This window comes from Alternaria incomplexa, assembly GCF_024043165.1.
Source record: "Alternaria incomplexa strain BMP 0042 chromosome Unknown scaffold_11, whole genome shotgun sequence".
Taxonomy (NCBI): domain Eukaryota; kingdom Fungi; phylum Ascomycota; class Dothideomycetes; order Pleosporales; family Pleosporaceae; genus Alternaria; species Alternaria incomplexa.
Window position 1 is genome coordinate 560,650 of NW_026249860.1, and position 23,984 is coordinate 584,633.

The window sequence follows — 23,984 nt, forward strand, 5'->3', positions numbered from 1 at the left end:
TGACGATGACTGACCAAGTACACCAAGGACAATTGCTGCAGTCATGGCCTCTTTAGTCATGATAGGCTCTTGTTCTCGTTGTGGCAGCCTCTGGGGACCGGCGTTTCCGTCAAGTTCTGGCTCAGCTGTGTTTTGGGGCGGCGAAGTAAGAGATATCGGAGGCATCGAAGATCGCTCCGGGTTCCCTGTTGGCATGACTTCCTTGACGATTGTTGACGTTATGGTAGGGCGAACGGCGGTAGACAAGGTGGTTTCGCCAGTGATCTGAGGTTGTGCTGCGTTGTTACCACCAGAAGGGCCGCCGAAGGTGAATGAAGGTACAGACGTAGTCGCAGCATCACTCTCTCCTGATGATGTTGGCATTGACGGAGCGGCAGTTGGATCGGGTCCGAGGGTTTGGACGGGCCTTCCCGTGGATGTCGCTGTAGCACCGCTCTGTACTGGCGAAGGTGGCTCCTCCTCGTCTTCGGATTCCGAGTCCTCGCTCTCCGATATGTCACCGCCGACTGTAGATGGGCTGCTGAATGGTGAGTCTGGACTCTCTGGACCTTCCTCCTCCTCGCCCGCAGCGACAGGCATCGTACTCGCGATAGGATCGTCGCGACGAACGCGTCTTGGGAAGATCTTGACCGGCGATGGTCGTCGAAGCTGATAGCGAGCCATGGTAGATATGATGAAAGGTATTAAGTAAATGTACGCTGAATTGCGCTCGCGCAAGTAACATCAACAAACTATAGTAAAGTAAACAATGTCCCCAGGACTAAGAACCGAAAATGAATGTATCCGGTCGACGGAGAAATGAAAATAGTACCTGACTTCCTAAGGAACGATGATCCGCATCAGTCAAGAAGTGGAAAGGAAAGTGAAGCAATGGAGATGGAGACGCCAATGCTATCAATGTGGGATGACGGCTTGGGGGCTTGCCGTCAGGGTCATTACCTTCAGTCGCATAACGTCTCCAAAGCGCGAATCAGTGGGTCAGCTCGGGGCTACCTTGATCCCCAGCGCGGTGCGGAGTATGCCATTGAAACGGCTGTTCTGTTATTGGGCCAACGTTGTTGTCCTTGAAACTAAGGCTCACCTACTGCCACAGTATACAGTGTGCGATCGTCAGGAAAAGAGTATGAAACTGTTGACACGAGCGATGCTAAGACATGCTCTGGCCAGGAAGCTTTGGTTGCGCGGGTTGCGATTGGTCCCGGGGAATACGTGAGACGTCTTGGCGGTTTGACCTGACGATGATGGATCGCGTTGTGCTTCAGCACCTCCACACACGCGGCGGCGGCATATGGGTCGTTAGAGCCACACGCCGGTCTTTTCGTGCAATTTGCGGGTTAAGGCGGTGGTTCTCGAGAGTAAAGCCATGACGCGCTTCGTGGGCCCAGCGCGCGTCAGAGCTGTCTAAAGACGCGTACATCGGACGTTCATCCAACGGTGGGATAAACCTAAACGCGCCAACGAAGAACAGCAAGGAAAAGTCGCGTCAGGTACTTCAGCGGTCGGTATCGCAATCCTCGGGGGTGGTGAGGCACGTACAACCGCTGGCCTCGGGAGGTGAGGAAGAAGGAACGATGCCCCCGAGAGTGGCGCAAGACCCTGGTCGATAAGCGAGGCATTAGCATGATCCGGCCGCGGGCCACCGCTTCTCCGCTGAACTTCTGCATCAACACGTTCGTCTCCTCAGGCCATTTCGCGCATCATCTACTGTCGCGTGCTCACTTGCCTTATGGCACCAGGTGGGACCTGAAGTCACTCATGGAGTACGTCATAGCTTCATGGCGCGAACTGTCGGCAAACTGGATTTCATGCTCGGGCGACCGTACGATGCACGTTTTCCAGATTGACATCAGCAGCCTCAAGTCGAATATTGAAGATGGGTATATTACGTATCGCGAAGTCTATCAAAGGTTCTATTTACGATCATAGTGCAGATGAAGAGGAAACGATGAGCCGTGCTTCGAACGTCATGTCGGGACCGCCCGATCCATACTTTGGCCCAAGCACATCTCATAGTACACACCCTTCTTGTCAAGTAGTTCTTGATGTGTGCCACTTTCCACAATCTTTCCCCTCGCGAACACCATGATCATGTCCGCATCCTTGATAGTACTGAGACGATGCGCTACCGCGACAGTTGTACGTCCACTCTGCGCTTCCTCGAGCGCCGCCTGAACTACCCTCTCGGATTCAGTATCCAGTGCGGAAGTAGCTTCGTCAAGAAGCAGTAGGCGTGGCTCGCGGATGAGTGCTCTGGCGATGGCGATACGCTGGCGCTGCCCACCCGATAGTTGCGTGCCTCTACTACCACACATCGTCGCAAAGCCGTTTGGCAAAGATGCAACGAAGTCGGATATGTTCGACTGCTTGGCTGCGGCTTCGACCTGAGCGTCAGTCACGTCGACTTCAACACCCATGGCGATGTTGTCCCGGACCGAGCCTTGATACAGGACTGGCTCTTGCTGGACCAAAGACACACCTCGGCGGTACTTGCGTGGACAGAGGTCCATCAACGGAGCGCCATCGCAGGTGATACGCCCCGCAACGGGATCATAGAACCTCTCCAAGAGCGAAACCATTGTTGACTTCCCGCAGCCTGAAGCGCCGACGAGAGCAATGAATTGACCGGGGCGGACATCGATATCGATGCCCTCCAGGACCTTGGCGTGGGTCCGAGACTTGTACGCGAAAGCAAGGTCTTGCACCTCAATATGCGCTGGACTCTTGTCCTTCTCGTCGTCAAATGGCGGCTTTGATGCGTCTTCCTGCACTGCAGGCTTCATTGCCCGCAACCGAAAAACGTAGTTGGCCGCAGTGGCCGACTTTGTGAGACTCGTAGTGTAAGAGAAGAAGGCTGCAGCTGCCTCTCCAGAGAAAATGACACCGATGAAGACCGTGAAGAATTGGGTAGTCGTGTATTCTCCCGTGCTGATCAGTCGGCCGCCGTACCAAAAGCCCAGGGCCATTGCCAAGAATGAGATGGACTGCGTCAGTGCGTACCAAAACATGGTCCACACCAAAGCTTTGATGCCGTCTCTTGCGACACCTCGTAGTCGATCTTCGTACCGGGCGAGGATGTGTCTTTCGAGCGCGAGACTGGAGACTGTGCGAATGGCGGAGACTGCTTCGGATGCGAGTGCAGCGCTGCTGGCGAAACGTTTGCCCGTAAGATCTTCTAGCTTGAATTCAAGTCGAATCCTGAGGTACCCAGAAAACACGATTGGAGGCATAGCTGCGCCAAGTCAGTGTCGATTACTGGAGAGAACTGAGAAGTGATACTTACCTCCAAAGACAACTACAAGACCGAGCTTCCAGCCAACCACGATGGCAAGAATCGAGGAAGAAACGATGTTGACGATGTTGATGAAAATGAGCATCAGGTTGAAGCCCATAAGGTCGCGCAGTGCGTCAGGGTAGGCTCCGAGTTTGGAGGCGAGCGCGCCGCTTGCATTGTCTTGATCGTCGAAGAATGCCATGTCTTGCTTGAGGACAAGGTCGAAGATCTCGCGTCTGTATACCCTGGCGACAACCTGTGCGACAACGTTGCTGGCCCAGCCAACAGCGCCATAGACAACAAGATTGCCGATTGCGACAACGAAGAACATCAAGGAGTAAAAGTCGCCCTGTTCTACTGCCCTCTTGGAAGACAGTTGGAAGGCTTCGACGACGCGAGAGAACAGGATGGCTTGAGCTGGGTAGGTCGCTCCTGTGGTAGGTCAGTAACAGTCGAACAAGAAACGAGTTGACAACTTACCTCCAGCTAGTGTTGCAATTCCCAATATGAGAAAGCACTTCCAAAGGGCACCCTGTTCCTTGAGCACTATCCAGGCACACTTCACCAGGTTGTAATTGATGCTGTCTTTGTCGGAAACTTTCGCTTCTTGGCCGATAGCGGATGCTTGAGTCTGCGTCCGTACTAGATCAATCTTCTCTGCGGCAAAATCTTGGTCTTCCTGCTCTTCGCCCTCTGCTTGGCCGAGGTCCTGGGCTCTGACGAGACGAGCGTATGCACCACCAGCAGCGAGAAGCTCGTCGTGTGAACCTTGTTCAACCACAATTCCAGCAGCCATGACTGCGATGTTGTCGGCATTGCGAATGGTAGAAAGCTTATGAGCGATGACGATGGTTGTGCGACCTTGAGAGACACGCTCAAGTGCTTGCTGTACGATCTTCTCTGCCTTTGGGTCCAAAGCGCTGGTGGCTTCATCCAAGAGAAGGACAGTTGGCTCCGAGACGATACTGCGCGCGATGGCTAGTCGTTGCTTCTGACCGCCCGAGAGGTTCATAGCACGCTCACCCAACTGCGTGTCATAACCCTATTCAACGTTAACAATCCATATGCAAGTATCTGAGGAGCAACATGGCTCACCTTTGGCAGCCGCTCGATGAACTCTTCGGCATAAGCGTTCTTGCAGGCCTTCTCTACGAGCGCTCGCTGCTCGCTCTCGGGCAAGTTGGCCTTGTCGGTGCCGAACAAGCCGAATGCGACGTTTTCGTAGACAGTACCGGAGAAAAGCACTGGTTCTTGCTGTACTAATCGGATATTCGTACGTAGCCAGGTGAGATTGAGCTCTCGTATGTCAGTACCGTCGAGGTATATGGCGCCGCTAGCCTGATCATACCATCGCTCTATCAAGCCGATGATTGTCGATTTGCCGCTGCCTGATGCTCCTACGAGGGCTGTAGTCTTTCCAGCAGGCGCAGATAGCGTTAAGCTCTTCAAGACTGTGATGTCAGGTCTAGCGGGATAGGCAAAGCTGACGTCTCGAATCTCGACAACACCTTGACACACGCTAGGCACCTTGCCATCAACACTCAAGGGATCAATCTCGGACTTCCGATCGATGGTTTTGAATAACTCGTCGGCAGAAGAAGAGGCCTTCGTCAGAGATATGATCTGAGGTGCTATTGTTGTCATAGCGGTTGCTGCGACAATGACAGCGAGGATGACGGTAAACACGTCGCCTGTCAACGGATTAGTACATAATAGTATCAATCGGGTAGATCTGAGGAACAATTCGACCCAGGTCGGTGCTTCACATACCACTCTCTTGGACTTCGCCCCTGGCCCACATCCGGATGCCTTGCCAGAAGGCCAGACCATAGCCCGCATAGATGCAGAAGAACTCGACTGAGAACATGACGGCATAGTTCGGGGACTTCTTCATACCAACCTCCTGGGCATCGCCAAGAAGCTTGTCATACTTACTGGACAGCAATGGATGAAGCCAGAACGCGTGAACCGTGCGCACAGTCGCGAAAATCTCTTCCGCAAGTTGTCCGGCTTTGGAGTAAATCGGTAGCAATTGATTCTCGTTCTTGGTATCAATGCCGATGGAAACACCGACAACGATCATGATTGTAGGAACGATGCTGATCGTTATCAGGGTAAGTTTCCATTGGACGATGAAGGCGATGATGAATGCTGAGACGAAGGTCGATACACCTTGAACGGTCAACGTGAGCTTCTCCGATATACCGTTGTTGACATTGTTTCCGTTCGTCGTAGCCTGTGTCGTGACCGAAGCGGCTTCATCTGAGTCGAAGTATGCGATGTTCTGGCGGAGAATACTCTTGATGAAGTCCAATCGTAAGGCCTTGGTGGTGCGGATGGCTGCGATGGATACAAATGCCTGCGAACGTGAGCATGCTTTCACGGATGTAGCTTGTTAGTCACATACCGAGTGAATGTAGACGAGACCAAACTTCGCAACAAAGAGGTAGATGAAGTACAATGTGTATTTGTTCACTTCGGCACGATATTGCGCTGGCGTGATCGAGCCAGTCGCGAACCCAGTGAACGTCGAGATGAACTTGCCAAAGACCAGATCCCTGTGTGATGGAGGATTCCGTTAGTGTGTGATTATTGATTGATCGACGATAGGTCTTGCGAGAATCTTTGACCGTCCTTGACACGTAGTGTGAGGCCCGGACAACTTTCCATTGATGTTTATCATTTCACATGAACGAAACAATAGCAATGCGCAATCATCCAGGCCACCACGTTTCGAACATTGATGGAGGGGACAAAAGATCGTGATGTGTGCATGTCTCTTACATTAACGGAAGTAGTGTTCCAGCGGCGATGGCTGCAACGAATGCGATGGTGTTGAGGATCCAGCTTGTACGATCTGCATACTTGAAGATGCGCTGGTATGTCGTGAGCATCGTGTTCCTTCTAATTTGTTCAATACACTTACGACGTAGCCACCCATGCCACCCTTTGGCTCTTCAGACGTGACATCGCTTTTGACTGTCGGCGCCTTGCTTGTCTTGACGTCATCGCTGGCGCGCTGCTCGGGCGTGTCGACCATTTCTTTACTCGTCGACATGTTTGGGGTGAGTATTGCAGTCCTTGGACGATTGGACTGCAGTGCGCCACATTGATATCTGAAGCCATCTCGTCGAAGTTGCGCACATAGCTCATGTTTGCCGGACTTTGCAAAGTCCGGATCCGCGGTGAAAAGGGCGATCAGAGGGCGCGTCGCAAGCGGCTGAAGATTTCCCAAATGGCGCGGGATACGAGCAATGCGAGCCAATCGGCAAGTCCCGGGCCTTGGCACAGTCACGAGATCGCGCGTTCTTCGTAGTGATGCCTGGTGAGGCCGAATGCTGCATCTAGACTTCAAAACCCTGTATCTTCGACACTCTGGAAGGTTTAGTTGGTGAGATATTGGACTGCTGCCTGTCGGTGCGAGATTTCTGCTGTTAGTGATGACATCGTTGATAGTTCCCACAGCCCCGGGTTCCGAGAAGCCCGCGCTCCGATAAAGTCCACAATATCCGCCACTCTTGCACACCACGCGTAGAATACTGCGGCTCGGATTGCGTAGCTGACAATATGGAAGACGACGATATGGATGCGTCGCTTGATGGGCCCATGTCCAAGCGTGCGGTAAGTCGCATGAGCCAGCCACCCAGATCAGCGCCCAGATTGACGACCCACATCTAGTGCGATGCCTGCCGGACACGCAAGATACGTTGCGACAGAGGCGTGCCATGTTCCAACTGCAAAGCAAGCAAATTGAGTATGATTTGTTGGGCCTGAACTTGAAGTTGCCGCTGATTCGTGCAGCTTGCAAAACAGCTCCCCCTCAACAGAAAGCGCAGCGACAAAGGGTTCACATATCTGAAGAATAGTACGTCTGAACCGCTTCCAAAGTGGACCTCGCTGCTTGTGGCGTCAGCCTTACCCGTCGACCGTTCTTTGCCCCGCGGCCAAACAATCGAATCGTGCTGATCTGGCGTTGAGTAATCTTGTTCGAGCTGACTCGATTTAGCGAGAAGAAGATTGATAGAATTGAAGACCGCTTAGCTGGTATTGAGAATGTTCTTGCCAGTCTCGCAACGAAACTCGGCAGTCTGGACCTCCAGAAAGACTCGCATGAATCCAGCAGCCAATCGCGGTCGAGCCGAGTTGGCCCTTCAAGGAGTCCTGGAAGTGTCCTCGTCGAAGCCCCCACACCCGCGCCATTCGAGGGCGAGAGTTCTATCAATAGCCAGTCAGACTATGCTCGCGAGATGCTGGCACGAGCGATCGGGAGTACACCCTCTATTGGACAGAATGAAGAAGTCAAGTTGGCACTTACTGCTCTTTCGGAGATGGTCTCTCAGCACGGCCAAAACCCTGCAACTTCCAACCCCTTGATCAACCAGTCACTTGTCGACATTGACCCATCGAAGCTGGAACGACCGCCTTGGGAAATTGCGTGCTATGCTTTGGAGAAAGCTAGTGGTATGTCTACAGACTTTGTACCATTCAAGCCGATCTGACATGACCAGAATATCCAACTATGGCCTTCGCAGTGGTGTTTCCGTTCTTGAGAATGGCCAATCTCAAAGAGATCTTCTATGATGTGTATCATAACCCAGAAACTTGTAGCGCCGCTCGCCGTGTGCTCACGTTCGGCGTGTTGGAGAACGTGTTCAACGAATTCCGGACCTTGCCACTAGTCAATATGGACACCACCAACTATCAATCGTACGCCATCATAAGTCGCAGGCAAACAGAGGTAGCACTGTCGCAGCTAGCTATATTCTTACCGGCAAGCTACGAGAATATTATGGCTTTGGTCCTTGGCGCTGCGCAGGCGGTCGAGATGTGCAAGCCATCTCTTTGCTGGATTATGATATCCAGCGCTGCGGGCTTGTGTCAGAGCTTGGGCTATGTAAGCAATCATGTGCAAAATGCGTGTGAGACGACCGCTAACGTCCTGCATTTAGCATCGAATCAACACTATGATAGACGACAATCCCGAAGACAGACAGACGAAGATCCATATCTTCTGGATGATCTACATGCTTGACAAGACGCTTTCGCTACGTTTGGGTCGCTCAAGTATCCTCCAGGACTGGGACATATCGTTACCGTTTGTAGTATCCAGCGACCCTAACGACAAGCACGCCGAATCAAGCGCCTTCTTATCGTACTGGATTAAGGTTGCGCGAGTCCAGGGCCTGACATACGAGAAGCTATTTTGCCCTGCCGCCTTTACAAGATCTACGGAAGAGCGCACGCGAATCGCGATTGAACTTGTCAACAGTCTTAACCAAGCCTGGTACGAGCGTGGGGATGCGTCGATCGTCGACTTTTCGCAACAAGGCCAAACGTATCATCTCGGTACGCCGAGATCGAACAAAATAGGCAACAGTCCAAATGAGACACCACTCCCGTCTCAATACAAGCGCTATGTGCACAAATCTCAGGGTAAACAAGGATCAGAAGTCAACGAATACGTTCAGGGTAAGTTTCACCGTCGGCGAGATTTGAACTGCACTGACTTTCTTGGTTGAAGGCTCTTTCGAGAGAGTCCAAGACATCTTCTTTCACTCCGATGTCGTCATGCACTATTCTACCTGTGCACTCATACAGCGCGCGGTCAGTCCAGGAAATATGAGCTTTAATCAGGAGTGCCTCGAATCCTCGAGAGCGGCCCTTGTCGCCCATATGAGGGCTAGTGCACAGTTCAACAAAAAGGGTCAGGAGGACCTCTGGTCGGGATATGTACATTGGTCGGTTCTTCAGGCACCGTTCACACCGTAAGTCACTTGATGCTTTCCAGCGCACGGTCGCAGCTAACTCATACCTGCAGTTTCATTGTGATATTCTGCCACTCCATCCAAAAAGCCGATACGTCCGACGTTGAACCAGATCTAAACTCCCTTTCCGAATTTGTCGGCAGCCTGGAATCTTGCCGCACAATTTCCGAAGGTGCAGACAAGCTCTACAAGATGTGCCATCTTTTCCTACGAGTTGCCAGGCTCTACGTCACGGCTAAGAAACAGGATGCTGCGTCAAGATCCCGGGGAGTTATGCAAAATAACCAGTCAGGGTATTATACAACCGTTGATGGCACGCAGCTGGACCTCAACGCAATGTCCCAATTCGATCCGTACCTTAGTGCGCTTGGATTGATGCCTGATACCGCATGGCCCACGACATATCCCAACGCTTCCACTGCAGCCACGACGACCGCGTTTGAGAAAGGCGAGGCGATGAATAACATGGATGCCGTTGGTTCGTCCGGCTTCGGTTTTGGAGCGTCTCAGGGAAATTCCAATCCCATGCAGGACTGGTTCTCAGGCTCGCGCTATCTCATGAACCTTATGGAGCCAGGCGACGATCTACAAATGCCGGATCTAGACCTGTAACACACGTCATCAGGGAGGACGACATGGTTTCCGGCGTTTAGAAGACGGTGGACTGCTTCGGCGGCATTCTGGTTGTCACTGACATATACCCCACTCTTGACATTGCTAGATGTCCACTATTTGCATTTATGCCTGGGTTCTATGCTGAAGGCTCTCGCGAGAGAGCTTCCATTCTATTTTATTTGTTGGCGTCATTGAATACCAATCTAGATTCCAAAAGCTTGTGTTTCGTAATATGATGACGTTCAGCCAACTGGTTTTCCATGACATGAGTGCAGACGCGAGCCGACGTCGCAGATTCTCTTGCATCATATACTTGTTCGCTCTCATAACACTGCCCATCTATGGAAGGGCGTCATCGTTGCAGCCACCAATTAGAGCAATTCGACAGCGATGCATGTGCCCTCTGCCCAAGCAGTTGGAAGAACAAAGCATGATGCTGCATAACAAAGGTGCGTAAGCGGGGCGAAATGCTCGGACTGTGATGCGAAACTGAAACAGCCTGTTTCATATGGGGAAGAGAAGCTTGAGTGAGCAACATGCAGCATGCAACAATGGCAACAAGGGTGTTCGATCACTCATCATGAGCATTAGATTTGTTACGTGATAATGCTGCTCCACGCGCTGATATATTGTCGATGCTATTATGCTATTTACACGCGCCGTCTCCAACCGGCAAGAAAGCTAAGCCTACACATCAAGGTCCGGCATCGCATTGTCGTTAGCCCAATCCTTGATCTTGTCGAAGTTCCTGCAAACATGGTGACTCTCGTAGTCAGGCCAGTATCCCTCCTTACCCTCCTGCGGATGGAAAGTAAAGACGTTGACGTCAGAAAGACACATGAGGTTCATGCGGAGGATCTCAATGCAGTGATCTAGATGCGCCCTGACCTTTTCAGGCTTGTCGTTGGTGTCGCTCCACCAGAGCTTGGGGTAGTAGTCGGGGTAGGTTGACATGCGGAGGAGGTTGAGGCAGTGCAGTTGGTGGAAGACTTCAAGTCCGACTCGGTAGCCTGTTTCGCCTGTCTTGGGGTCGGTGACTTGTAGGGCGTCGGCGGGCTTTTGTAGCTTGGGGAAGTCTTCCATCGAGACCATTTGGTCGGGCACTGTGATGTGTTAGTGATGGGGTTTGGGTGGAGAGGGCGCGGGTATAGGGGCGTAGAGATGATGACTTACGATATGCAACGTCCATCCATGCGTTCTCTACATCATCCGTAATGCCGACATACTTCGAAGAGTTCAAAGGGTTGGGTAGTTCAAATTTTGTGTGACTGTACTCAACAACGTGCTTTGCAGGCGCTAGGTCATATCAGCCAGTATTCATTAGGGGTACGATTAGGATCTGAGTACCTACAGAAGATGTCGAACTGATCCATTAGCTTAGCCGCCGAGTGGCCCGAGTAGTCTTTTTGCGACATGACCGAGCATAACAACGACAGCATTGACACTGTGAAAAGGAACAAGTTGAATAGTGTGAGATAGATGTAGCTTCTCCGCCGTTGCCTGTCATCGCTTTGGTAGGGTGTTGTAATAAAAGCGGTATTCTCGGCGTCGCCTTGCGATGAGCTGGAATCTGTGTATTTTTCCATGATGTTTTTCGATTGCGCGAAGAATACAATGAATGAGATGAAAGCACAATAAAGTGATGTTGAAAGGAGAAATATTAGTCGACCTGCGATAGAGAAGAGAATGCTGCGCTCAACGCTTGAATAGGACGAAGATGAATAGAGATGGAAGACCAGCGAGCGAGTAAGTGGGAGACGTTGGCGCGAAGACTATGGTAGACCTGCCAACATCGACCCCCGATACGTTCTCGGTATCGCCATGGGTAGGTCACCGAAACACGGAACATCTCAAAGGGTGCCGCTATGCCGTGCAGGCCGCTTTCTCCAAGGCGTCTTGTTCCATCTGCCCAGGCAACAATAGCCTTGCTCCAAGGCATCAAGCTTTTACCAAGCCTTCTGAGACGCAGAAGGCGGGATCGTCGCCGCTTTTTCGTTGGTTCAACTGTTGCATGGGTTTCGAAGTGGACACTTAGCCAAGACTGGATGTTCATAATTCGGCACCATCGTTTCAGCTTGGCGCGCCAGCCAAAACGAGATTCTTACACTGACATGACACGCACATGGAACAAACGTCCCAACCGCATGATGACAGAACAACGGAAATAACGTCAAAAGTTGCCAGGGCTGGAACAACAGAACCGCGGCTGCGCGCCAATGGTTTCCGAGGCTAAACCCTTTCTGGACTAGTCTCGACCAAATGAGTGGTCAGTTCCCGAGGACCAACAGTCTCTATCAAAGCAAGCTCCAGATCGCATTGGCGATGCGCGAAAGGTACCCGGTGGATGTTGTCGCGGAGCCTGAGGCAGGACCTCGTAGCCTGGCGGCTGGGTTGGACATGACCGTGTTCTCGAGACACCGACAGGCCTTGTCGACGGCTGGCGGTGTCGTTGGTGGAGACGCCAGGCCGTCAAGACTTTCTGTGTTTGGCTTCCCATGCAAACGCCGTCCATCGCCATCGCATCGAAGCGAGCACAGTGGCTTCCTGCAGGCGGCAGGTGGGGTGCCACCTCCGCTTCTGTGCCGTAGGCAATGCAACATGTCTCAGGAGTTGAAGGCGAGAGCGAGCAAGCATGCAACCGCCATGCCTACCAGGAGTCGAGTTGACTTATAAAGCATCTCGAAGCTCCAGAAGTAAAAGGCATCAACGTTGAACGTGCTCATTCCTTCTCACATCCTGCTCAGTTCTGTTTCATCCATTCTTCTCTGCTGGCAGATCCATTCTTTCAACCGATTCCAGACTCAGTTAAACTTTATTCAATATGAGATTTACCGCACTTACTCTTTTGGCCCTGGGTGCCTCAACCTCTGCCTACGTTGTGCCGAACAACAAGCAAGCCGTTGACAACGCTGTCAAGGCACGCATGCCAGTAAGTTATGCGATTATCCTGGGCATGTCATAAACTTACAGTTCTCCAGGGAAGCGGACCAGTCCACACATCTAACCTCGTTGCTGCCCTTGCAGGCCGTGGAGTCGAAGCCCGTCACCACAAGGGCAAGGGTGGAAAGGCTGGCGGTGCTGGTGCTGGTGCCGGTGGCGCCGGCGCTGGTGGCTTGGCCAAGCTCTTCGGCCGTGATGCTGAAGAGTTGACCCAGGAAGAGGACGATGCTCATTGGGCCGACCTCCACACTCGCTCTCCCCATCACAAGGGCAAGGGTGGAAAGGCTGGCGGTGCTGGTGCCGGTGCCGGTGGCGCTGGCGGCTTGGCCAAGCTTTTCGGCCGTGACGCTGAAGAGTTGACCCAAGAAGAGGACGACGCTCACTGGGCCGACCTCCACACTCGCTCTCCTCACCACAAGGGCAAGGGCGGAAAAGCTGCTGGAGGTGCCGGTGGTGCTGGTGGCCGGGGCAAGCTCAACAACCGCGAGGCCGAAGAGCTGACCCAGGAGGAGGACGACGCTCACTGGGCCGACCTCCACACTCGCTCTCCCCACCACAAGGGCAAGGGCGGCAAGGCTGCTGGCGGAGCTGGTGGCCGAAAGGTCAACAACCGCGAAGCCGTGCCCGAGCCCCATCACAAGGGTAAGGGAGGCAAGGCTGGAGGTGCTGGCGGAGCCGGTGCTGGCGGTTTGGCCAAGCTGTTCGGACGCGAGCCTGAGCCACACCACAAGGGCAAAGGAGGCAAGGCCGCTGGTGGTGCTGGTGGAAAGGCCAAGCTCAACAACCGCGAGGCTGTCCCCGAACCCCATCACAAGGGCAAGGGAGGTAAGGCTGGTGGTGCCGCTGGTGGTGCTGGAGGTGCCGGTGCTGGCGGTTTGGCCAAGCTTTTCGGACGCGAGCCTGAGCCGCACCACAAGGGCAAGGGAGGCAAGGCAGGAGGTGCTGGCGGCGCTGGCGGCAAGGCCAAGCTCAACAACCGTGAGGCTATGCCTGAGCCTCACCACAAGGGCAAGGGAGGAAAGGCTGGAGGTGCCGGCGGCAAGAACAAGCAGAACAACTAGACGGACCTTGCACCCTTTGGACTTACCACGATAGATGTTGGGGGGTAGAAGAGTTGGTGGCGCGAGTAACCTGGATGATTCCTTTAGTATATCTTTTTCCTCATAATGTAGATACGGATGAAAACAATCTGATCAGTGATCAAAGAAAGCCCGGCGTCTGGACGTATACATTGGTCTCTGTGATATGAGTGTGATTGGTCATGAGCCATCCTGGAGGTATTCGAGCGACTTGAGAAAGTTGTGCGTCGTGTGATAGTTGCTTGAATATATCCCCGCTCTTTCTGATGTGGGGTGACCGACGATCCCCGTGCACGGATTCCCAGTGTCTGCTACTGTCGAGTGATAACAGTCTTGCTACACCGATATGACGTGGTAGAGTACGACGTTATAGTCGATTTGATCTTACCTAAACGGTACAACCATGAGGCGTGTTATCGGTGTCATGGTATAACACGCAGCCAATGACACGGAGGACACATACAGGCGATAGGCGCGCGAGGTCAGCAGTAGCGTCTCCAAGCGTGGAAAGCTAGACCTCGCCAATCACAGCTATCGCATCGGCAAGATGGGCAAATGCCTGTAAAGAAATATGTTAGTATGTGTTTCTCCGAACGAGGATGAAAATATCTACCACACATGTGTATGCTTCGGTGCCTGTGGGACTAGACTTGTTGACAAAGTATAGTCTCAACATGTCCGCAGCATCTCCATCGATTCCGACTGCCGTTTTGGTGAACATGATCAGACCCCGGTGGCCTACAGCTGTTGATGCGCGTTGTTCAGTTGTCGTATGCAACCTCAAGCCGGTGGGCGCCGTGTGGTGAACCGGGCGATGGTAGGACTCGAACTTGCTTGAAGGTCCACAAAGAGCGACCGTGATGGATCTCATGGCCTCCTACATAGTGGCTATTGAAGGTTGCGCCGTGTGTCCAAGTTTCCGGAGTCGTGGTTACACAGTGCTGCGCACTCACCGCTGTATGCCAGTGGGCAGAAATGATGGTAACGATAGTGAGCTGCACAGCCCATGGCGAAGAAGATGTCGTGGGTGGTGCGTTTGCGAGAAGCAGGTAGATGGAGCAACGCACACCACCCAGAGCTTGTACTGCAACGTGGTCGACCGATCCTGTGGGTGACTTGAAGCGCGTGTCACAGCTCGGACATCATTTCGTCTCGTCGGGGTGAGTTCCGGCTTACGACTCCCGCCGCGATATCGCCGTCGATGGTTGGTGGCTCGTCGCAAGCTGAACGGCCTCGTTTGCATTTAGGTTTCGCCGCCGCATATAATGTATTCGCTGAACGATAGCGCGATGTTGATATGTATCAAAGATTGGTCGAGGGTCATTCGATGCGAATTGATGGGGATTGATGGTTGTGCATGGGCGAAGACTCCGATGGCTCGGGAAGGATCGTCGCATCCAAAGTCAAATCACTCGCTGGTCTCATCGGGGCTAACTCCGTCGTAGTATTCGCGCACAATAAAGGAAAATACCGTGGCATTGGCCCGACGCAATGTCGTCGTCTCAGTCCATTCCCACTCCGTACATTAAACCATCACCTGTCAATTCAAACGGCGCTTTGCGACGTGCCTTTCACTCGTCGGTCCTCGCTCGCTTCCTGCCTCGATGACCCACGCTCAGAATCGGGATATCTTTCCATTCACCATAGCCGACATTGTACCCGAGGCGGTTGAAGAGTCGGCGGATGTGCTGGAAGCACTCAAGGCTTCGGTCTGACCAGTAGTGGTAGGCGGCCGCGCGGAGTGATGGATCTATCATCAACAATTCCCTACGAATGCCGAGCTGAGGGTCCGTTACGTGTCTGAGTACAAGATCGCAAGTGTGTGACCATTGATTGACGATCATCGACCAGAATTGGGGGACGCCGTCGATGTTGGCGTTCTCGGCAAGCCGGCTGAGAAATGTTAGTTAAACTGAGCAATGCCATATGCTGAACCGGAATCGAACACTTACCGAATGTCCACGATGTTCATGATAGTGCTGTAATGAGACGCAACCATGTCTTTTGTGAAGTACTCCTCGTACTTCCTCAGACGATCAGCCTTGGCCCGATTCATGAATGGGACCAGCTTCGCCTGTTCGCATTCGAGTGCTGACTCCCAGTACGGGCTACCATTGGGTGGGTCAATGTCAAAGACCGGGGGCGCGTCTTTCATCACCCGGTAGAGTTCGCGAGCGCGCTCCAGCCGCTTCTTGTTCAGACCGCGGGCACCAACAGCAGTCGAATCAGCAGACTTCCAAGCATGAGTGTATTCACGTTCCCATAACTGCTGAAGATCTGCGATGCCTTGTTCATATACCGCGCGGTTTGCGTCTCGATTAGCAATTCCTGCTTCACCTTCGCCTTCGACCTCAAACTGACAGATACATGCATCCAGCATCCAGTTGGTGATCAGTACTTTCACATTGAGAGTACTGAGCTTCCCGCGGATGAATCTCTGTATGAACGACTTGGGTCCGTAACGCTCAGTCTGCACGGTATCTCGGGCCCTGTTGAAGACGATCTTGGCGAGCGTTTGCCCCGCTTCGTCCTCAGGCGCACCAACGATAGCGTGAGACATGCCAGCAGGGACTGTGCCGTAGTATGCGCCCACAAGTCGTGCTCTCTCGGTTGCGATGTCTTGGGTGACAGGCCAGACTGGGTCATTCACGTCGAAGTCACTCTGCGGAGACCTTGCCGTTACTGCAGAAGATACATAGTTAGCATTGTACGATACACAGTGTTGCGGTCAACTTTACCGCGCTGCGGCTGCTCATTGAGCTCAGCCCATCGAGTATGTGCCGGAATCTCAACATGGATCGCCGGAGGTACGTCCAACGATACTGTCGCCATTGTGGCGAGGGAGGTTGTGATACGAAGTGTGTAAATATGAAGGAAGTATTGTGATAAGATGCTGTAAAGAAGAGACCTCGGGAGTGTAGAAGACTGGAAGTCAAGTCAGCAGCAGAACTGAAGTATATAATTCGCCCATCCAGCCCACTGCCTTACCTGACCACGGGAGGAAGCTGAGCCACGTGGTTCTCTCACTCCAACCTTTACTGTGAGCACAATGTCGGGATTTCCGGCTTGACCAACGGTTCTAGGCGGTCTGTTACTATGGAGCGGCAGGTCAACCTTGGCCCCGGGGAAGTCTGCTCGTAGGCGGTTGTGCAAAGCTGCTCTTCAGCTTGTACATGAGCTCGACCAATCTCATGATTAACATCGCGTACAATTGAGCCGGGGCGGCCTGATCTTCATCGGTAATTTGGGTACCGCCAATGTGGGCGTCTAGTGAGTGAGTTCACCCGCTTCTCCATGAAGCCGTGAGTGGTGTGAGCAAGCAGCAGCAGCAGTAGCAGCGACGACGGAGCTACACTGTGCGAGGAAGGAGCTACTTTCTTCCTAGCTAACTCTTCGTTTTGCCTACTACAGCACAGCTCATTAGAACATTACCAAAATGCATCTGTGACCTGGGCGGCTACAATGGTCTAGGGACGTGAAGCATTTGTGAGGATATATTGATGTAGACGCCAGAATAGCGTGTGGTTTCCTGATTTGTGAGGCGCGAGACGCGTTTCTATCCAGCACCGGCCATCCTTGGCACACATGTGACGTCATCCATCAGTCCAATCCACCGAACTCCTCACGACAAATGCCATGTTCATCCAGTTCGCAGCGTCTCCATCTTCCCGTCCGACAGTACAGGGGCCCCCCTACAGGTCTAGTTGGTGTTCCGTCCATCTTTCTCAGGCGCTGAGCGCTTCTTGCCTCGAGTATCTGGGACCAACACAGGGATATCCTTCCATGATCCGTTTCCTGCTGCCCCAAAGTCCAGAGAGTTGCGAAGGCCGCGGATGAGATCGAAGCATTCGGGGGACCGGTCAGCCGACATGTCGACGCTTGCCATTCGGAGCGAACGATCATTGAGCAGCAGCAGCCTACGCTTGCCGTCCTCCGGCGCGATGATAAGACGATGCAGAAGCTCGCAAGAGTACGCAAACACGTTCCCTACAATTGTGTGGAACGGAGAGATGACATCCGGAGGGTTCGCGACTTCATCGATGCATATGCGCCTGTGGGAGATTAGTAGTGTGCAAGAAGTCTTGATAATGTCCGTAAAGTAGGTACTCACCGAATGTCGACCACAGACATCGCTGCCTCAAGGTCAGACGCGATTGTGTCTTTGGTGACGTGATCGAACCAGAACCTGACGCGCTCGTCCATCGTACGGTCCAGCAACGGGATAAACTTTGCTTGTTCGCATGCGCGCCGATCGAGGAGCGTCGCAACGTCGACAGCGCAACGGGGCGGGTTTGCCATGAGCGTCTCGCAAAGGTCGCGGGTTCGTGCCAATCGGACTTTCCCAAGACCACGTGCTTTTTCGTGTGCTGCTTTAGCCTTGTTGAATGCGACAGTGTAGGTGTCGACCCAGACCTACTCACTCGATGCCATTGCATCGAGTAACGCCTGGCGTTTGGTGTTGCGACGAACAATGGCTCCCTCATCCTCGTTTGGAACCGGGAACTCGCAGATGCGCGCGTCGATGGCGAAGTTGTGTTGACTGGTCAAGAAGTTGATCGTGCTAACCTTGCCGCGAGCGAACTTGTAGATGAAGGAGCCTGTGCCGAACTTCTCGACAAAGAGGTCGCTCTTCATCCTGCGAAAGGTCTTTGCGGCGGTGGCTGTTTTGGCAGCGTCGACGTGCAATCCCACCACAGTGGCCAAGAAACCATTGGGAACAGTACCATAGTACGCTACAATGACTCTTCCGACCTTCTTGGCGTTGGCCATGCTGACTTCCACCTTTGGAATGCCAGTGCTGATGCCGCTGCCTGGAGTACCTGCAGTGACTGCGGGTATACAGTCAGTATTCGTAGATTGAACGGAGACGAAAGGAAGCTTACTGCGTTGTTCCTGTTCGTCCAGCTCTGCGTAGAGTGTCGACATGGGAGCTTCGCAGTTTATCTCCATGACAGGTATTACACCAAAGTCGGCCATGTCGAGGATTGTGTTTTATTCGATGTTGAGTTATGAAAGATGTCGAGTGTGGTGTAGGAGACTGGGAGATAGGTCAGTAACGAGGTTGAGTACATACCCGTCGATTAGGCCTGTTACCTTTACCTGAAGGTGAGAGAAGGCGGCGTAACAGTGGGCACATGGCCGCGTGTACGTATCTTACCTCGACACGGAAATCGGATCTACATCGGATCTACATCGTACTGTTCAAATTGTTGTACTTGTCTGCAGAGGGGTCAGTGGACAAGGAGACATGGTATGCGAACTACGGCCTACTCTACACTGCCTCACTGCACCATCCACGAATATGAAGAAGCGTCACGGAAGACGCTACCAACTGTCTGTATGCATTTGCTAAGGGCTGAGAACAACGAGTACGATGAATATCTCCAAAGTGTAACTTTACTAGTGAATTCGAAGCCATTCGAATTCCTGCGGGATGAGATTCTTGTTCTCTGCTAGCAACATTAAACAATTCTACTTCTGCATCCCCTTAGTTCCCATTTACCTCCTCTTCTTCCGTCTCAGTCTAATCCTGCTCGCCGAATGAAGATAGAGCCAGGGGGCGCGGTATAGGGATTACTTTCAAGCCACTCATCTTCTTCACTGTCTATAATCTCATCCTCATCGTCCTCATCGTCCTCATCGTCCTCTTCATCCTCTTCATCCTCTTCTTCCTCCAACTCAGAACTGTTTGTCTCACCATCTGCATGTTTCTGCCTCAGAGCCTCTCTTCGTTTTGCCATCTCCTTAAGTTTCTCCATCGATTTTCTATCTTCTTCCCGCTCCTTCTCTTTCTGCTCTTGTCGTTGCTTCGCTTCTATAGCTTTCGCCTCCTCTTCCTGCTTCGCCCATTTCACCTCCAATTCTTCGGCTTCGCGTTCTTGGCGTTCCTTAGTTTTCTGGATACAGCTCCACACCACAGTCGTCGTATACCCGTTTCTGAAGTGGTCTTTACTGCCCATTTCGCACTGCATCCTCATACACCCGTTGCCAGCAAACCACATCTTGATTTGTCGACATCGACTCGTTGTTTTCACGGTTATAGGCTCGAGTGACGCATGTTGTGGCATGTCGAACGCTTTTAGCTTCCCCTGTAGCCCTTTTACATCGTTGATTATGCCGCCGAATTTGCCGCATTTACCGCATTTGCCGCATTTGCCGTTGTGAAGCTTTGAGTGAGGATCATAGAACTCGAGTGCTCGATCCTGTTCCCATTATTTGAAGTCCACATTGTCAAGCTCATCAAATAAGTACTTTGTAAAGACTTCGCTTGAGAACATGTCCCAGTCCTCCTGGGGTAGAAATATATCTTTCTTAACGTAGGGGCTTTCGATGCGTGGGGCAGGTTTGCTTTCTTCTAAAGTTTGTCGAAGTGACGCAAATGCCGCGTTGACTTGGGCGTCGCGCTCCATTTGTTCGTGAATCCAAGAGACGTTTAGGCCACGGAGTACGCCTTCAGGGTCGCCTTTGGGGGCATTGAGTTTGTAAAGCACATCGGGTCGATGACGACATGGCTCTTTTCGTGTGCTTTCAACCCTTTTGGTGATTTCCGACTTTGCTGCTTCCAAGCCATTGGGAATGGGGTCTGGTGGTGGATCCGCAGGCTCAATCTTGGACTTCTTCGAGGTTGGTACGGCGGCCTGGGAGGTCTCGCTACGGACGGCTGCGGTGCGCTTTGGTGGCATGTTGGGAATGGAATGACAATAAAAAGGAATGCCTTGTTACTTATCGGAGAGTACACTGAAGATACGGCACCAGGATATATACGTGAGTCGCAAAGAGGAGGCGAGGAGCTACAAGGATGCGTGCCATCGACGTAATCAGCCCCAGTTGTTGCCAGACGCTGCTCCGTGCTCGCTCGTGTCCAGGTTTCCTTGGATAGGAGCATCTCGACGTAATGCGGCGTGGAATATGCCCATCCTGGGCCAAACCAACAGTTGTCACATTTCCTTGTGGATCACGGATCGAAGGCCAAGTAATGGGTATTGTGATGCAGCGTTTCGTTGATATTGTACACATTGCCGGATCATCATGGTATCCTCATGTCACATATGATACATGCGCAGTGCGCCCAGGGTGCGCAGACCTGGACCCTTGACGTAGCAAAACGTGGGGTAAAGCTTCCCTCTCCTCTCCGGCCCTCTTCCGGCACAGTTCTTTTTTCTGCCCCCCTGCGCTATCATGAATCTGTACAAGCCTGAAGCGAAGAATATGCCGTCCGTCGATCCATGCCATGCATGCCAAAAGTAGATCCCTACAACTCCAAAGTGTGGTTGGTGCCGCGTATCTTACACAATGACCTCTCCGTGGTCGACGTGGTTCGGCCGCCACTTGCTTGTATCCAACTCGCCTTCCATGCTGCTTGGGACGGTGACCTCGACCGGCTTGTAGAGGTACCACGCCTTCAATGCTGCTGCCGCTGCTCTTGTCTTGGCCTCGTCTAATGAGCTGCCTGATCCCTCTCCCAGCTTGTCCTTCCCGCTGTACACACCAACCACGAAGACAGGATGTCTGCTCAAGCGACCGGTTTCTGAGATCAATCGGGCGACCGGTGGCTCGAAGCCTTCTCGTGCGCATAACCGTGAGAGATCGCGTGTCGGCATTCGGAAATCGAAGATTGTGCTGATGTCGAGATGTCGGCTGAGGAAGTGGTCGCGGAAGAAGCGCTTGACAAGTGGGGAGCCAAGGTGTACGTGCAATGCGCCGATGAGGGCCCGGACGAAGGACTGAGCTGCCTCTTCCAGTGGTACCGGCGTGCTTTGTAGCGCGTGTGGACTGGGTGCGGCATTATCGGAGCCAAATTCGTCTGTCTTCATAATCTTGTGTGTGGTGGTGATATTCCACTTCCAGGGTGCTTGCCGCCTCAACTCTGCTGGGAGGGCATCGCCCGACTGTATCCTCTTGAATTGTAATAAGCCAGGGTCGACTTCACCACCCGGCTCAGCCGCCGCCTCAATACCCCATTCGCTTGCGATTGTGGTCAGCGCTCTCGGTCCGATGTATGCCTCTGTTGCGGCGAAGACGACGTCCATTGGCAGGCGTGGGTAGTTGCACAGAAGCCACTCGGAGGTGTAGTAGCCCAGCAGCTGGCGTCCGAGTATTGATAGCGAGGCATTATTGAAGGCGGGGTTTGGGTCGGCGGAGGGGTGGATGAGGGTTCGTGCGAGAACCGGGAGGGGGAAGCGAGGCGGGAGAGATAATCGACTCCGGAGGGCGTATAATTTTGTCGAACGTTCGGCGGCGCTGGGATGTGGAGATGGGAGGCTCTCGAGCGGGAGACGCCTTCTTGGTCTGGGTGTTGACGCTGACGGTGTGGCAGAGTTTGCGGCAATCTCGAGTTCCAATTCACCGTCGTCCGGAATTGCTACTGTGCTCTGGAACCGAGCCTGTGTCCGGTGGCTATGAGGTATAATGCTTCTCCGCACGTTCTTTGCCGCTGTGTATGGGCACGAGGGCCGGCGTGGCGAGGGTGCACCCAGCAATTGCGAGGCGCATCGTGATATGGGTATCCGCTTCATTAAGACAAAATGTAGGAGAAGACGGCAGCAGAATCAGGAGAGGCGGAGTCGGCAGCAGCAGCAATTGGCCGGTCGTGTGTTCACACAGGTCATGATCGCGACTGCCAAAGAATTTCCGCCAAGCTTCGGGGCCCGTGCTAGCCCTCCCATGCGACAGCGACCTCAGGGCAGCTCCGCAACAGCAACCCCACGAACCCGCACAACCACCTTTACAATGGGCGGAGGAGGAAAGATCCGGTATGAGCAGCCCGCCAATCGTTTGTCAGTGCAGAGTTGACGTCGACTAGATACCCCAAGCACGTCTGGTCGCCGGCCGGTGGTTGGTACGCCCAACCCGCCAACTGGAAAGCCAACACGGCCGTCGTAGGCCTCGCCCTCGGCAGCATCGTCGGCATGGCCTGGATGCTCAGCGCAAACCGCGAATACCGCGACAAGATGCCCGAGCGCCACCGATTCTTCCCCAGCCGATAGTACGACATACACGGATATCCTCAGATCAGACTTGGAAGCTAACAACAGACAGCTGGAGCAAACAGATTCGGGAACACGAGCGGAAACAAGACCAGAGCATCATCGAGAAGACTCTTGAGGGTTAGATTGGTTATGAGTGAGGAGGAGGAAACAGCGACCGCGACTATGGCTGTATATAACTAGCCAGGCGCTGCTTGAAATCTGAAAGCCTATCTTCGACACGAACCCCGTTCCACGTCTCCCCGTCTGCTGATTGTGAGAGAATGGGCATACCGACTTGCTCAATGGCGAAGCTCGCCGAAATGGACCCCCAAATCGCAGCCTCTTCGAGATACCCTGGTACCCGAACCAGGCCGACCGCCAGGCCGCCGAGAAAGCTGTTGCCTCCTCCTGTAGGATCTTCCACCTTCTCTGCTGACTGGTGGTACGCAGGCATCCATTTGCGCAACCCTTTGCGCATAACCAGGCAACCGTCTTTCCCACAACGCACGACGACCCCACCATTGCCATTACCCACACCACGGTCTAGCCACTGACCGCATAGCTCTTCGATTATTCGGAACTCCACATGATCCTTCCCGTCGGTGTTCTTGCCAAAGAAGCCGCCAAGTTCCCCGTGGTTTGGACTGACAATGTCGACGTGCTTTAGCGCCTTCAGGCAATTATCGTACTCTTCAGGCGTGCAAAGATCAGGAACAGGCTCCCAGATGAATACTGGCCGAGGAATGTGAGCCGAGTTAGGGTGTTGCTTGCGCAATGCAATGATGGTCTCAACCAGGTCGATACAACGTAACGGGGAACAGATCAGATGAAAGGACTTGGACCACAAGAGATCTGTATTCTTCAGATCCTCATGGTCAACGCGCAGCTTCGGCGTCAAGTATCGGAAAGCTTCACCAGAGTGATTAGACATGTGATCACTCACTGGTAACACAAATACTCACCTCGATGCTCGTTTTCACCAGTGTATCCATTCCAACCTCGTGTAGTGAGCCGATTGGGCGTCTCACGTATCAGTGCACCTGTCTTCCATTGTGCAATAAAGTCGCGCAGTTCAGGTGGGAAGTCAGACCCGCAGTCTACAATCCAGCCCACAGACTCTGATTGTGGCGGCGGGGAGAAGATGCGTGCGCCTAATGCGGAATATGATCCAGCTCCCCCAACGATGTCTTTGACTGGCGGCTTTGGTGGGGGAAACTCAATCTCATCTTGACAAGTTCAGTGGCTTGCATGTGTTGGAGAATATCTGACGCATACCGATGATGAACATTCCCAGCGTGCAGAAGTCGATCTTGCCATAACTGTCGTTCTCTGCGTCGGCCATGTT

The 23,984-nt window shown here is 53.0% G+C and overlaps 10 protein-coding genes across 10 annotated transcripts; 3 read left to right on the top strand and 7 right to left on the bottom strand.

The window, feature by feature from the left end:
• Positions 1-1,964: 1,964 nt before the first annotated feature.
• On the bottom strand, positions 1,965-6,329 carry J4E90_007592 (uncharacterized protein; the record flags this gene model as incomplete). Its single annotated transcript, XM_051437127.1, has 8 exons — positions 1,965-3,229; positions 3,281-3,703; positions 3,752-4,313; positions 4,367-4,962; positions 5,042-5,630; positions 5,679-5,829; positions 6,056-6,147; positions 6,198-6,329. 8 exons carry the CDS (start codon positions 6,327-6,329, stop codon positions 1,965-1,967), a joined length of 3,810 nt encoding a protein of 1,269 aa, XP_051288873.1.
• Positions 6,330-6,838: 509 nt separating this feature from the next.
• J4E90_007593 (uncharacterized protein) lies at positions 6,839-9,648 on the top strand (the record flags this gene model as incomplete). The annotated part of the gene is made up of 6 exons (XM_051437128.1): positions 6,839-6,892; positions 7,099-7,136; positions 7,278-7,732; positions 7,780-8,165; positions 8,221-8,740; positions 9,125-9,648. 6 exons carry the CDS (start codon positions 6,839-6,841, stop codon positions 9,646-9,648), a joined length of 1,977 nt encoding a protein of 658 aa, XP_051288874.1.
• A 690-nt stretch (positions 9,649-10,338) lies between these two features.
• Positions 10,339-11,237, bottom strand: J4E90_007594 (uncharacterized protein; the record flags this gene model as incomplete). Its single annotated transcript, XM_051437129.1, has 3 exons — positions 10,339-10,754; positions 10,825-10,947; positions 11,003-11,237. 3 exons carry the CDS (start codon positions 11,235-11,237, stop codon positions 10,339-10,341), a joined length of 774 nt encoding a protein of 257 aa, XP_051288875.1.
• Positions 11,238-12,472: 1,235 nt separating this feature from the next.
• J4E90_007595 (uncharacterized protein) lies at positions 12,473-13,652 on the top strand (the record flags this gene model as incomplete). The annotated part of the gene is made up of 2 exons (XM_051437130.1): positions 12,473-12,580; positions 12,630-13,652. 2 exons carry the CDS (start codon positions 12,473-12,475, stop codon positions 13,650-13,652), a joined length of 1,131 nt encoding a protein of 376 aa, XP_051288876.1.
• A 1,589-nt stretch (positions 13,653-15,241) lies between these two features.
• Positions 15,242-16,502, bottom strand: J4E90_007596 (uncharacterized protein; the record flags this gene model as incomplete). The annotated part of the gene is made up of 3 exons (XM_051437131.1): positions 15,242-15,563; positions 15,623-16,332; positions 16,389-16,502. 3 exons carry the CDS (start codon positions 16,500-16,502, stop codon positions 15,242-15,244), a joined length of 1,146 nt encoding a protein of 381 aa, XP_051288877.1.
• Positions 16,503-17,370: 868 nt separating this feature from the next.
• J4E90_007597 (uncharacterized protein) lies at positions 17,371-18,647 on the bottom strand (the record flags this gene model as incomplete). The annotated part of the gene is made up of 4 exons (XM_051437132.1): positions 17,371-17,722; positions 17,782-18,083; positions 18,141-18,499; positions 18,554-18,647. The coding sequence occupies 4 exons, from the start codon at positions 18,645-18,647 to the stop codon at positions 17,371-17,373; spliced, it is 1,107 nt and encodes a 368-aa protein (XP_051288878.1).
• Positions 18,648-19,189: 542 nt separating this feature from the next.
• On the bottom strand, positions 19,190-20,353 carry J4E90_007598 (uncharacterized protein; the record flags this gene model as incomplete). The annotated part of the gene is made up of 2 exons (XM_051437133.1): positions 19,190-19,873; positions 19,898-20,353. 2 exons carry the CDS (start codon positions 20,351-20,353, stop codon positions 19,190-19,192), a joined length of 1,140 nt encoding a protein of 379 aa, XP_051288879.1.
• Positions 20,354-20,956: 603 nt separating this feature from the next.
• On the bottom strand, positions 20,957-22,186 carry J4E90_007599 (uncharacterized protein; the record flags this gene model as incomplete). The annotated part of the gene is made up of 1 exon (XM_051437134.1): positions 20,957-22,186. The coding sequence occupies one exon, from the start codon at positions 22,184-22,186 to the stop codon at positions 20,957-20,959; it is 1,230 nt and encodes a 409-aa protein (XP_051288880.1).
• A 214-nt stretch (positions 22,187-22,400) lies between these two features.
• Positions 22,401-22,782, top strand: J4E90_007600 (uncharacterized protein; the record flags this gene model as incomplete). The annotated part of the gene is made up of 3 exons (XM_051437135.1): positions 22,401-22,423; positions 22,474-22,656; positions 22,710-22,782. 3 exons carry the CDS (start codon positions 22,401-22,403, stop codon positions 22,780-22,782), a joined length of 279 nt encoding a protein of 92 aa, XP_051288881.1.
• Positions 22,783-22,820: 38 nt separating this feature from the next.
• On the bottom strand, positions 22,821-23,981 carry J4E90_007601 (uncharacterized protein; the record flags this gene model as incomplete). The annotated part of the gene is made up of 3 exons (XM_051437136.1): positions 22,821-23,548; positions 23,602-23,865; positions 23,915-23,981. The coding sequence occupies 3 exons, from the start codon at positions 23,979-23,981 to the stop codon at positions 22,821-22,823; spliced, it is 1,059 nt and encodes a 352-aa protein (XP_051288882.1).
• Positions 23,982-23,984: the final 3 nt, after the last annotated feature.